Raw genomic sequence first — 14,959 nt, 5'->3', positions numbered from 1 at the left:
TGTAGAGTATAGTAAGTATACTGATGGTGCTATGCAGTTTATACTTTAGTTTTTTATGTAGTTTATACTTTAGTTTTCTACGTGGTTGTTTAGTAACTGCAGCTACATACTATTAACATTCCTTTCCTTTGTTAATGCTACTCCCTGCACCCTCCCTTGGTGCTGCTGATCCTGCATAATGCATGGGCATAATATGACTTTGAAACCCCCCCGCCCACCTCTTACGCATTTCCCATGAATATGCTAAATTCCTCTTGATATGCACATTCTTTTTGTTAAGGCGCTCTTCCACCTCCAACCCAGCTTATATATAAGCTCCTATCTTGGCAGTGTCTCATTCTTCACCTGAAGACGGCTGCTTGCGTTGTAGCCGAAACGTCGTGAGAATTATTTTATTATGTTTTATTTTTATTATTTTATTACTTCCCTTCTACGCGACTTTACCGAAAGAACCAAGAAGATGAATCCCTGCAGTCACGAAAGCTTTAAATCGAAATCCTGGTCAATGTTTTCAAGGCCAGGCTGGGAGATCGAACCGCGATATTTTAAGTCAATCGTGACAACCATTCCACAGTCATGGCAGCGGCCCTTTTGCAGAAATCAAATAAAATATTGGAGAGGGCTTCACACAAGAAACAAGAAGATTTAGTGGTTTGGACGTGGCTCTCCAATGAGTACAGAGAGGGTACCACAAGTAGCGGTGCATACTCGGGCGCAAGGAAATAAAAGCAGAGACAAAGAATGAGATAGATCGATGCAATAAAGAATTGGCAGTGGTGCACCAAGCACGACCCCTTGCTGAGCGCTGCAGCAGCAGCCCCCCCCCATCCCCGGACCTCTCCCCCCACCCTCCACTTCTCACCCTGACGCCACACAACCCGTGGGTAGGCGATGCCCTCTGGTGGACAAGGCGCGGTACAGGCGGCAGCACGAGACGCCAGCAGCGTTGCGCTGTCAGGGTGACTCCCCCAACACCTCCGTACACTTACACACCACTACACACACACCTCTATACACTTACACACACCTACACACACCTCTATACACTTACACACACCTCCACACACACCTCTATACACTTACACACACACACCTCTATACACTTACACACACACCTCCATACACTTACACACACCTACACACACCTCTATACACTTACACACACACCTCTATACACTTACACACACACACCTCTATACACTTACACACACACCTCCATACACTCACACACACATACACACACCTCTATACACTTACACACACCTACACACACCTCTATACACTCACACACACCGACACACACCTCTATACACTTACACAACAACAACAACAACCGCCATTCGCCACTAAGTGGCGGTGACGTCACCACGACGCTTGTGCCAGGCCAAGTGCACCTTGAGGCCACGTGAAGTATCGAACGCCCGCTGGCAGGAGGTCACGGGGCAGACCCAGCAGGTGCCACGGGTCGACTGACCGAGATGACCGAAATGACTGGCTGATGCACCACCTCTGCCCCCTACTGTACCAACTGCCCAGTAGCGTCCTTCACGAGCCTCCTCCACTGAGGCCGATCTTGACACCGCTGGTACCAGTCATCGGCAAGTCCACTCAGCTCCACGTCCTCCTGTACCACATCACTCCATCTCTTCTCTAGCCCGTGCCGCGCCCGTTTAGCCCCCTCGATCCGGCCGAACAAAAGCTGTTTAGGCATGCGGTGGCTGGGCATGCGGGCTACATGACCCAGTCAATGCAGCCTTGCCTGCCGGAGGAGCTCACCGATGGGATTTTGCCCAGATCTTTCAAGGATTTGTGAGCTCCTCACACAATCCAGCCTGGTTAAACCCAGGATGGATCGTTAGCAGGCCAGCCTAAATAATGTTTCCAACCGGCGAAGATGCTCCATTAGGGGGGTCAACGTTTCGCAAGCGTAGAGAAGGGAGGGAATGACCGTGGCCGAGAAGACCTGAAGCTTCGTGCGGAGCGACAGACCAGGTAGCTTCCACACAGCGTTACGCAACCGATGAAAAGATATTGCCGCTCGACTGATTCGGAGTGAGACCTCTGCTGTTAAACTGGAGCCGGTCATAAGCACACTGCCCAGGTATGGGAAACTCTCCACTCTCTCCACAACTGCCCCATCACCAATTGGGAGTTGTGGGGGTGGAGTGTCCGATGGTACAAAATACCCAGGCAGGTGCTTAGTTTTGGTGGGGCTGATGGTAAGGCCCCACCTCTTAGTGGCACGCTCCAGTCTCAGCTGCAGCGTCTCCAACTCCTCTTCTGAATGAGCAGCTATTACCAAATCATTGGCATACATAACGTGGTTGACCAATAGGGAGCCATCCCTTGATCGCACCCGGGCGTCGATCAGCCTTCCATTATATCTGTACCAAATGGAAATTCCCCCGGTACAGCTATTGAAGGCTTCACGAACTACGCAGTCGAAATAGATGTTAAATAATGTGGGAGCCAGAGGACATCTTTGTCGCACCCCAAGGTGTACAGGGAAAGGCTCTGACTCCCGGCCACGTAGTTTTACCCGGGCCCGCTCACCATCATGAAGGTCCTTAATGATCGTGAGAAGAGGGTCAGGGACTCGGAAAGCACGAAGAACAACCCAGAGCCCAGGCCTACTGATGGTATCATAGACCTTGACCAGGTCAATAAAGCAGAGATGTAGGTCTTGTTGGAATTCCATACACCTCTGCTGTAGCAGACGGACAGAAAATATGGCATCCGTGCAGAACCGCCCTTTCCTGAAACCGCATTGGGGCTCCGCAAGCCTCTCCTCAGCGTGCCTAGCAAGGCGATGTTGAATAATCCTTGCCAGGACCTTTCCCGGCACACTGAGGAGTGAGATGCCCCTGTAGTTGTTACAGTCTGTGTGGTCCCCCTTCTTAAAGAGGGGGACCACCAGGACATCCTTCCAATCCTGCGGAACCCGTCCAGTGGTCCAGACTGTTGTTATGATGTCATATAGGGCAGTCTGTGCGCAAACGCCACCCTCCCTGAGCATTTCGCTTGGGAGATCATCTCTGCCCGGTGCCTTTTCTAGTCTCAGACTCCGGACACACCTACACACACACACCTCTATACACTCACACACACCTACACACACCTCTATACACTCACACACCCCTACACACACCACTAGACACTTACACACACCTACACACACACCTGTATACACTTACACACACCTACACCTCTATACATTTACACACACCTACACATATACCTCTATACACACACACCTACACACACACCTCTATACACTCACACACACCTACACACACACCTCTAGACACTTACACACACCTACACACACACCTCTAGACACCTACACACACCTACACACACACCTCTAGACACTTACACACACCTACACACACACCTCTATACACTCACACACACCTACACACACACCTCTATACACTCACACACACCTATGTAATAAGAGCCTATGTCCAGCTCACGTGGTGATCGGCTCTGCCGGTCCTGCTTTACAGCCAATGGCGGGAGAGCCTGGGAGCATGGCCCTGGCGTGATCGAGGGGTGCCAGCTAGGGTGATTGGTTCTGCTGGTTTTGGCCTCAGCCAATGGGAAGACAAGTCAGGGGCATGGTCCCGGGAGTTGATGGGGAATCTAGAAGATTCGGCGCAGGCTACCAAGGATTGGCTGGAGCGTACCACGTCACCCAGGCATTAAATAAGGGGAGAGATGAACGACATGTGGTCAGACGAAGAACGAAGGAAGAGAGGGGCTAAGCGCGAGCGGGGCTCCGAGTGCCACGTGGCGGTGCGTCTCTTGTGGTCTGTCTGCCCACTCCCCGTTGCCTGCCAGCAGCGGGGAGTACTTGTGAACTGGAATAAATAAAAGGACCGATTCCACAAGTCGTCTCCAAGAGTATTATTACACCTACACACACACCAATATACACTTGCACACACCTACAAACACCTCTATACACTTATATACCTACACATACACCTCTATACACTTACATACCTACACATACACCTCGATACACACACACCTACACACACCTCTATACACTCACACACCTACACACACACACCTCTATACACTCACACACACCTACACACACCTCTATACACTTACATACCTACACATACACCTCGATACACACACACCTACACACACCTCTATACACTCACACACACCTACACACACCTCTATACACTTATATACCTACACATACACCTCGATACACACACACCTACACACACCTCTATACACTCACACACCTATATACACTCACACACACCTACACACACCTCTATACACTCACACACACACCTCTAGACACTTACACACACCTACATACACACCTCTTTACACTTACACACACCTACATACACACCTCTTTACACTTACACACACCTACACACACACCTCTATACACTTACACACACCTACACACACACCTCTATACACTCACACACACCTACACACACCTCTATACACTCACACCTACAAACACACCTCTATACACTCACACACCTACACACACACCTCTATACACTTACAGACACATACACACACACCTACACACACACCTCTATACACTCACACACACCTACACACCCCTACACACACCTCTATACACTTACACACACATCTCTATACACTGACACACACCTACACACCCCTCTATACACTCACACACACCTACACACACCTCTATATACTCACACATACACACACACCTCTATAGACTTACACACACCTACACACACCTCAATACACTTACACACACCCTTCAACATACTAATGTAGTGGGTACAATGGAGAGAGGCAAGACCACTCAGCTCCACATGCTCCCGTACCGCATCAGTTAATCTCTACTCCAGCCCATGTCGTGCCCAAATCTTGACTTAACGCTTTCGTGACTGCTTCTTTCTTTGAACCTATCTACGTGACTTTACCGAAAGACCCAAAGAACATGTCGTGCCCGTTTAGGCCCGTCTATCCGGCCAAACAGAAGCTGCTTGGCCATGCGGTGGCTGGGCATGTGGGCTACATGACCCAGCCAACGCAGCCTTGCCTGCAGGGACTTTGTCCAGATCTTTCAAGGAATTGTGAGCTCCTCACACGATCCAGCCTGGTTAACCCCAGGATGGATCGTAGGCAGGACAGCCTAGACGTTTCTAACCGGCGCAGATATTCCATTAGGGGGGTCCACGTTTCACAAGATCGTAAGCAATGTCCCATGGCCCGACTTTCCCGCCTGTCGAGGTTCTTTCAGGCCACAGGGTTATTGGCCAATGTGTTGCGTTTGTCGTCTTGAATTGCGTTCGTGCGTCGCTGCCAACGCAGCTTCACCCAATAATCTGTAGCCCCAGAGACTCGGCCACGAGAGGGCGCCGCGTCTCCGCCGTGCACCGCAGTGGCAGCAGCAGCAGCAGCGCCAGGCTCCTGCCACTGCGCTACACGGTCCTGTGCCGAAGCAGGCCCATATATCTACTCTCATCACCCAGGAATGTCTGTCCTTAACGCTCGTGACGTCACTCCACATCGACCAACCCCCTAATTAATATTCATGAGCAGGTGACGTCCTCCACATGGACACCCCCCCCCCCCATTCATAATAATTAGTGGGTGACGTCACTCCACATGGGGAGCCGAGGCGCCTCCTCCCCCCTCCTCGGCGTCAACTCACAACCCTCACGACAAAGGCAGAACAACCCTGACGTCACGCGATCTCCATAACGCAGTTGAGACATCAAAGTAAAAAGGACGTCATGATGAACAAGGGATGATAACCTGTAAATGAAATAGGTCCGAGTCACCGCGGCCTTACAGATTGCACACGAATGGATGCAATGGATATCACGTCGTGGTCTGCTTTGTCGCTTGCAAGTTTCACATTTACTGCAATACACCCGTCCTTGGACGGGCAAAAGGCTCGTCTAACAGAGTGGTTCCCTGTCAGTAACATCTGGCAGTTCACCAGTGTTGGTTCAAGCGAGCCTGACTGCTGATGAGACACTGAGAGATGAAGCCTGTTTCAGGGTGCTGTTTGTGCTGAGTTAATGTTGATGATGAGATGCACTCTGAGAAGGTTGTGCGGCTGAGAAGCACCAATCGCTTTGTGTGCGTGGAGAAGTGGCGATGTGGAGGCTGTACAGCCTGGTTGTCTTGTTCCTTGCGTTGCAGCATCAGCAGCTGTAGTTGTGCGTTCGTCCACTAGAGGGCATCACGTGCCTTGTGGAGAACCTGCAGTGCCCCTACATCCTATAGCCCTGACCCTATAGCCCTATCCCTAACCTAATACTGTTGTTGTCCTTCCCCGGCACTTCGGATTAGCACGGTTGGCTATGTACGGTGCGAAAGAAGTTCAGCATACATCATGTTCATCTCAGGCCGCCTTCAATAGCTGCCCCCAGAAATGAGTTATCATTTGTGGTCAAGTGGCTTCTGAAATATAAGCTAATACCTCATTGGATTTTACCTAATAAGATAACAAAAATTGCTTAGTAACCTTTTTACTGATTTGTTTACTTTTCCTATACCTTGCACTCCCATCGTATTTTTTGGATTGTTTGTTGCTGTAACGTTCAAACCCGCCCCTACTGGACATCTCTGAAAAAAGCTTAATAGCTCATCGGATTCCTCCAGTATGATTACATATTCAGATTTTGATTCTCATTGACATATCTAGGGCAGCTCGTGTTGGTAGTGAGCCCCGATGAAGGCCACCAAGGCGCTCGAAGGGGACGGAGTGGTCACAACCGTGTCTGGTCCTCAGACCCACCCACCCAATCACTCAATCATTCAAATACGCAATTACCCACGGACATATTCACCCACTCACTAAATGACCCACTCAACCACTCACTCAACGACTCACCCACCCACTCACCCACTCACTCACCCACTCAAGTACTCACTTAGTCACCTACTCACCCACTCATTCAATGATTCACCGACTCATTCACTCGCTCACCCACCCACTCACCCATCCACTCACCCACCTACTAACTCACCCACCCGCTGACCCACCCACGCACCCACTCGCCCATTTACTAACTCACCCATCCGCTCACCCACCCACGAACCCACTCATCTCCCCACTCACCCACCACTCATTTACCCACTCATTAACCCACTCACCCATCCAACCACTCACTCAAATATCCACTAATTTACCCATTCACCCATCCAACCACTCAATTATACACTCACACACAGACTCACGAACTCACCCATTCACCCAATCACTCATTAAAAAATCCACTCACCCACGTTCTCATTCCCCACTCGCTCAATTACCCACTGACCCACCAAAGCACGAAATCATGTATCCACCTCCCTATTCATTGAATACTCATTTAACCACTCATTCATTCAAACAAACTCACTGACCCGCCAACTCACTCATCCACCCACCTAATCATTTACCAACTTAACCACCCACTTACTCATTAACACATTCACACATCCACCAATCTACACACTGAATTACCCACTCATTCATCCACCTACCACACACCCACCCACCCACTCACTCATTCACTAATTTACCCACCCACTCACCCATCTACCCACTCACCCACCCACCCACTCTCACTCACCCACCCATTCACGCACCTCCTCACCCACCCACTCACCCAATCACTCAATCATTCAAATACCCAATTACCCACGTACGTATTCACCCACTAATTCAATTACCCACTCAACTACTCACCGACTCACCCACTCAAGTAATCACTCGGTCACCTAATCACCCACTAATTCAATGATTCACCGACTCATTCACTCGCTCACCCACCCACTCACCCATCCACTCACCCATCCACTCACCCACCTACTCACCCACCTACTAACTTACCCACCTACTAACTCACCCACCCGCGTATCCACTTACTAACTCACCCATCCACTCACCCACCCGCCCACGCACGCACCCACCCACCCAATCACCTCCCCATTCACCCACCACTCATTTACCCACTCACCCATCCAACCACTCACTCAAATATCCACTAATTTACCCATTCATTCATCCAACCACTCAATTATCCCCTCACACAAAGACTCACGAACCCACCCATTCACTCATTCAAAAATCCACTCACCCACGTACTCATTCCCCACTCGCTCAATTACCCACTGACCCACCCAAGCACCAAATCATGTATCCACCTCCCCATTCATTTAATTACCCAATCAACCACTCATTCATTTAAACTAACTCACTGACCCGCCCACTCACTCATCCACCCACCTAATCATTCACCAACCACCAACTTACTCATTAACACATTCACACATCCACCAATCTACACACTGAATTACCCACTCATCCATCCACCTACCACACACCCAGCCACCCACTCATTCACACACTGACTCACTCATTCAATTACCCATCCAACCATTCAACCGCCTACCATCCAATTACCCACACACCGATGCACTCATTCATCCAGCACCTACCAACCCAATCTTGCCACTCGATTTTGGTGTACCCAGTTGTACTGTTTGGCGGACAGAGGCAGGGGAACTTAAGATACTCGACCATTTTGGGACCTCCTTTGCCAGTACCAAAATATACTAATAGGGGTTTTCCCCTTTTTTCTGGCAACATTTGACTGCAAGTATTGTGGTTAATGTAAGCATGATGCCTTGCAAAAGGTGTCAGTTTTGTTGCCATAAAAAAGGGGAAAACCCCTATTAGTACTCGACCATTTGTTTCAACTGCTGTGCCAGAAGGTGGAACCAGCAATCTCTCTATTGCCAGTGAATTTTACGAGCCATTGCATCACAGCAGCCCCCTCCAGTATTTAATGTTTAACGAGGATCTCTCTCTCTCTCTCTGCGTGCACATCAGGGTAATATTTAATGAGGTGGTGTGGACGTCTCGCTGCTGCGTGATGGATGTGATGGCAGTGGGAAAGTGGGGCAATGGAACAGCGGGTCATTAGGGCAGAGTAGCACCAGCGCAGTGGACCAGCGGAGCATAGGGGCATTGAGGCAGTGGGGCAGAGGGGCAGTGGGGCCGTGGGCATTGGGGCAGCAGGACAGCGGAGCAGCTTGGCAGAGGGGCAGTGGGGCAGTCAGGGGGCGGATGTGTCAGACGAATCGCCTGATTATCTTTTCCCACCACTGCCTGTACACGTTCTGAAGAAGGGCCATTGCCTGAAACTTTTCTCATGACATAGTTGTCATTGTACCGCCGCACACACAGCCGGGACACTGCACACGAGCCAAGGCACATTTAACCAACCCAGGCAGCACTCACAAGCAATGCAAAGTTACATTGTTTCCTCATAAGTTAATGTCATGACGTTTATAATAAAAACAACAATGATAAGTATTACATAATACATTGGATTGATCCTATCTCTGAACAGAGTTAGTCTGTTGGCAGCAGTCATTGTCCAGTCCAGTCCTGGCATCTGCTGCTCAGTTTCCTTCCCCGGCTGCGGTCCCAGTGGCACCGTCTTTCCGGGGGTGTGTGTGGTGCGTGTGGTGCGTGTGGTGCGTGTGGTGCGTGTGGTGCGTGTGGTGCGTGTCACGGGGTTGGTGGGTAGATGGTGTGGTGCATGTGGTGATAGCGGTCATGGTAAGCACCGCACCACCTCCATCACCCCAACTGTGCGGTCGACCGGTCGCAACAAAACAGCATCATGCTGCGGAGGAGCGCACGGATCGCGTTCGCCACACGAGCCAGGCCCTTTCGTTCCTGCACTACCACCTCATCCTGTGTGGAGGTGTGAGTAAGGGTATAGAGGTGTGTGTGTAGGTGTTTAGGTGTATAGAGGTGTGTGTGTAGGTGTGTAAGTGTATAGAAGTGTGTGTGTAGGTGTGTGTAAGTGTATAGAGGTGTGTGTATGTAGGTATGTGTACGTGTATAGAGGTGTGTGTGTAGGTGTTTAGGTGTATAGAGGTGTGTGTAGGTGTTTAGGTGTATAGAGGTGTGTGTAGGTGTGTGTAAGTGTATAGAGGTGTGTGTGTAGGTGTATAGAGGTGTGTGTGTGTTGGAAACATTTAGGCTGGCCTGCCTACGATCCATCCTGGGTTTAACCAGGCTGGATTGTGTGAGGAGCTCACAAATCCTTGAAAGATCTGGGCAAAGTCCCATCGGTGAGCTCCTCCGGTAGACAAGGCTGCGTTGGCTGGGTCATGTAGCCCGCATGCCCAGCTACCGCATGCCTAAACAGCTTTTGTTCGGCCGGTTCGAGGGGGCTAAAACACGGGCTAGAGAAGAGATGGAGTGATGTGGTACAGGAGGACGTAGAGCTGAGTGGACTTGCCGATGACTGGTACCAGTAGTGTCAAGATCGGCCTCAGTGGAGGAGGCTCGTGAAGGACGCTACTGGGCAGTTGGAGGCAGTCGCCCTCCAACAACAACGGAGGGCGGAGGAGCGACACTCACAGCAACGAGCAGAGCGCCGGGTTGCTAAAGCACAGCAAGTTGGTACGGTAGGGGGCACAGGTGGTGCATCAGCCAGTCATCTCGGTCATCTCGGTCAGTCGACCCGTGGCACCTGCTGGGTCTGCCCCGTGACCTCCTGCCAGCGGGCGTTCGACACTTCACGTGGCCTCAAGGTGCACTTGGCCTGGCACAAGCGTCGTGGTGACGTCACCGCCACTTAGTGGCGAATGGCGGTTGTTGTTGCATAGGTGTGTATGTGTAGGTGTGTAAGTGTGTAGAGGTGTGTGTGTGTAGGTGTGTGTAAGTGTATAGAGGTGTGTGTGTAGGTGTGTGTAAGTGTATAGAGGTGTGTGTAGGTGTGTGTGAGTGTATAGAGGTGTGTGTAGGTGTGTGTAAGTGTATAGAGGTGTGTGTGTAGGTGTAAGTGTATAGAGGTGTGTGTGTGTAGGTGTGTAAGTGTGTAGAGGTGTGTGTGTAGGTGTGTGTAAGTGTGTATAGGTGTGTGTGTGTAAGTGTACGGAGGTGTTCGGGGAGTAACCCTGGCAGCGTAACGCTGCTGGCGTCTCGTGCTGCCGCCTGTACCGCGCCTTGTCCACCAGAGGGCATCGCCTACCCACGGGTTGTGTGGCGTCAGGGTGAGAAGCGGAGGGAGGGGTCCAGGGAAGGGGGGGGGGGCTGCTGCTGCAGCGCTCAGCAAGGGGTCGTGCTTGGTGCACCACTGCCAATTCTTTATTGCATCGATCTATCTCATTCTTTGTCTCTGCTTTTATTTCCTTGCGCCCGAGTATGCACCGCTACTTGTGGTACCCTCTCTGTACTCATTGGAGAGCCACGTCCAAACCACTAAATCTTCTTGTTTCTTGTGTGAAGCCCTCTCCAATATTTTATTTGATTTCTGCAAAAGGGCTGCTGCCATGACTGTGGAATGGTTGTCACGATTGACTTAAATGTCGCGGTTCGATCTCCCAGCCTGGCCTTGAAAACATTGACCAGGATTCTTACAATTCCCTGTTTTTGTCCACCCACAGTCCATCGGTGGGTCGAGTGCAGTGGGCTAAATGGCGAGTACTCCCACTTCTTTCAAGACGTATGGTCAGTGTGGAAAAGTTGGCCAAAAAATACCCACCGGATCAGCACTCTAGACCTCCCTCTAGTGGGGGTTCTTTCACCAGCAGTTGCATGAGCAAGTAATTGCAGGGCTGCACCATTAACCTCACGTGTACAACAATCATCTGGTTTCTGTGCATTTCAGAACTCCTTGATCCAGACCCCAGCATCCCAGTGGTGCAGGCTCAGTGCTCTGCATCGGTGTTACCATTGCGCCGTTGCATCTCTGCAACCACGTGCCACCCGTTGCCGCGTGTAACGTCGCTGCACCCTGTGCACCGCACGTGTCAACAGCCCCTGCCGCTGCTCCGCCGGGACACCGGCTTGATCCTGACGATGTCTCAGGAGCAGGCCGCCTGCCTCCTGGCCAACGCCTTCTTCTGCACGTTCCCCCGGAGCAACGCCACCGGGACCCGGAGCGAGGACTCTGCCTGCCCCGACATCAACGTCAACAGGTGCAGCAGCAGCAGCCCATCACTGTGCATTACACACCGAACACCGTGTGTCATGCAGTACACACACACAGATGCCATGCTCTTTCTATGTAGAGTATTTCTTGCTGTATATGTAGCGTCGGAAATGCAAAGCACACACCACACTGTATGCTTACCTGTAGTTGCAGGCACGAGTCTGCAGGGGGTGCCACCCTGAGTTAGAGAGAGAACCGGGACCGTTGAGAGGCCGAGTCCCCCCCCCCCGACCCCAGGTGAGGGGTTGGGGGGTTATTCCAGAGCCACCGTACGTGGCCACGCGTGGTGATCGCGGGCGAGGCCGAGCGACGCGAGAGGGGTGAGGGGGGGGGGCAGCTGCGGGTCGCCCCCCCCCCCGCGCCCTGGGGGCTCCGTCACCGCCACCGCCGCCCTGGGGCCTCCGCGCGGGCGGCGCCAGGAGGAGGAGGAGGCGCCGCGTGATACACAAGTCGCCGCGTGTCCCCGTGGTGAGCGCCGGGAAGGGCCGTCACGTGGCAGTGGCGCCTACGAACGAACCTCCAGCTCACCAGGGGCCATGTCACCGCCGTCTCTCGCCTCCACCGCCTCCACCGCCGCCGATATAAACGCGGCAGTGACGAGTCAGACGGCGGCAGTCATCGCAAGGGACGATTGGGACATCCCCGACGCGAGCTCGGCACGAGATCCGTCTTCGTCGTGGTCATCCTGCACGTGGTGCCGAGGGGCTGCTGCTGCTGCTGGGAGCGCGTCGCGTGCAGGTGCCCGCGTGAGCTCGCCCGGGGGGAGTTGTCGGCACGACGACCCGAGGCGCAGCCCGAGCCGAGCGGTGACAATGGGTCTCCTTGCGTCGCGAGTGGCGTCGCTGCTGGGCGGAATGTTCACTCAGCAAGCGCGCGTGCTGCTGCTGGGTTTGGACGCGGCCGGGAAAACCAGCATCCTGTACAAGCTCAAGCTCGACGAATCCGTGGTGACCATCCCGACCATCGGCTTCAACGTGGAGACCGTGCAGCCCATCAGGAACGTCACCTTCACCGTGTGGGACGTGGGCGGCCAGCAGAAGATCCGCGCTCTCTGGAGGCACTACTTCCAGAACACGGACGGGCTCCTCTTCGTGCTGGACAGCGCGGACCGGGAGCGCTTCCCGGAGGCTCCCGCGGAGCTGGACGCCATCCTGGACAGCCCCGAGATGACGCGGGTGCCCTTCGTGCTCCTCGCCAACAAGCAGGACCTCCCGCGGGCAGCGGCCACCGCGGAGGTGGCGGAGGCGATGAAGGCGGTGAAGACGCGGCACGGGCGCGAGTGGCTGGTGCAGGGCTGCTGCGCCCGCACCGGAGAGGGCCTCCTGGAGGGCGTGGGGCAGCTCTCCCGCTTCATCAGCAACTCCAGAGCCTCCTCGGGGACAAAGTGAGCTCGGCTCGGCAGCAGCAGCAGCGGCAGCAGCGGCGGCGGTGTCACTCCAAGGCGGCGTCTCTCGTGCACGTGGGGGGGGGGGGGGGGGGGGGGCTTCGAGTTGTGTCCACTGGTCACGAATTCACTCGAGTGAACGCCGTCATTCAAACAAACAGCTCGCTGTGTGTGCCTCTGCATGTGTGGATGTCTCTTGGTGCGCTGTTGCTCTGGTTGTCCCTCGGGGCTGCCCAGAAGTATATCTTTCCCTGTGTGTCTTCTCTGTGTATGTACCTCGTGTCTGTTCACGAGTCCCTGTCCTCTGTTTTCACGTTGGCATGTTCAGCCCAGATGATGAACACGAGAGATTTAGCAGTCTTTTGAAATACGTGGTCAACCAGGTGAGTGTCTAACTGTGTTGTTGGCCGACTGGTTTGCATCACGTGATGGTTCCAAGGTCTGTTGAGTTTCTCGTCTCCCATCTTCTTGTTGCATTTGCTTATGTGTAGTTTGCCGTTCTCTGTGTGCCATGTACGTGGTGTCCCCCTGTGTGTTCCCTCGCTATATGTTTCACCCCATTTCCACCTGATGATGAGCGCTTGTGTTGCGTTCAAAACGTCGTGATTCATTTTATTTTTTTTAATTTACATTTTATTTTATTTCTACATACGTGTCTTTACCGGAAAAAAACCAATGCGTGAAACAGCTTGTTGTGAAAGACTCAATGCAGAGATCGCTGGGTTTGGTCTTCCACGAAGCTGCTCACGGTCCACCCTCAACCGCATCCACTGCACAAACCACGGCAGTAGATGCGGACACCCTGATGCACAAATGTTAAATTAGAAACTCTCCAGGAGCCTGCGACTGTGGCCATCCAGAACAGACCGTGCAACGTGTAACGACGCAATGCCCGGTCCACAAACACGACGGAGACGTCGCAGCGATACACTCACTACCACTGCTTCTTCTCACGCGGTGATCTGGGCTTGCCCACCTGGATTTGACTTCATAGTCGTCTGCTGTGCACCTGCATCAGCAGCCGCACGAACGAAGTAGCAGCAGCAGAAGAAGAGAACGCGGTCGCGTCCACGTGCACGCGCCCCGCGACTGCGCGTGCCTCTCGCTGCGAGGGAACATCCGCATCGTCTTCAACTGCGGACTGGAGTTTCACATTCGACGGCGGCTGTCGCTCTGTGATTCCACACTGGGGGGCAAACGCCTCCCCCGAGTTGATTCCGTTCCGCGCTTTCCTTGCAGCCGTCGCGTCGCGGCCTCCGGATGCTTTGGGTTCATCTCGTCATCTCGACGGGTCATCTTTGACCGCTCGTGGTTTAGATATAAATATGTGAATGGCATCTGTAAATTAAAAGGGGCGCAATCTGTGCAAGTTCTTTTCATTGAAGGCACTTTAATGGCTCGTCTCATTTTCAGAAATTCTTTTATAGACCAAACAACATTGTATAATCTTAATTTTAAGTTTTCGTGACTGCAGGAATCCATACTCTTTGGTTCTTTCGGTAAAGTCACGTAGGTAGAAATAAAATACAATTTTAAATTAAATAAATTTGTATTTCTACCTACGTGACTTTACCGAAAGAACCAAAACATT

General features: G+C 52.4%; 1 protein-coding gene across 1 annotated transcript; it reads left to right on the top strand.

The window, feature by feature from the left end:
• The first annotated feature begins 12,768 nt into the window (after window positions 1–12,768).
• Window positions 12,769–13,377, top strand: LOC133348228 (uncharacterized). Its single transcript, XM_061560947.1, has one exon. It carries the CDS (start codon window positions 12,797–12,799, stop codon window positions 13,370–13,372), a length of 576 nt encoding a protein of 191 aa, XP_061416931.1. The 5' UTR covers window positions 12,769–12,796; the 3' UTR covers window positions 13,373–13,377.
• The last annotated feature ends 1,582 nt before the right edge of the window (window positions 13,378–14,959 follow it).

This window comes from Lethenteron reissneri, chromosome 27 (genome assembly GCF_015708825.2).
Source record: "Lethenteron reissneri isolate LAM-NWPU_2019-01 chromosome 27, ASM1570882v1, whole genome shotgun sequence".
NCBI classification, from domain to species: domain Eukaryota; kingdom Metazoa; phylum Chordata; class Hyperoartia; order Petromyzontiformes; family Petromyzontidae; genus Lethenteron; species Lethenteron reissneri.
Note: the sequence above shows the minus strand (reverse complement) of the source record. Positions and strands in the feature narration are given on the sequence as shown.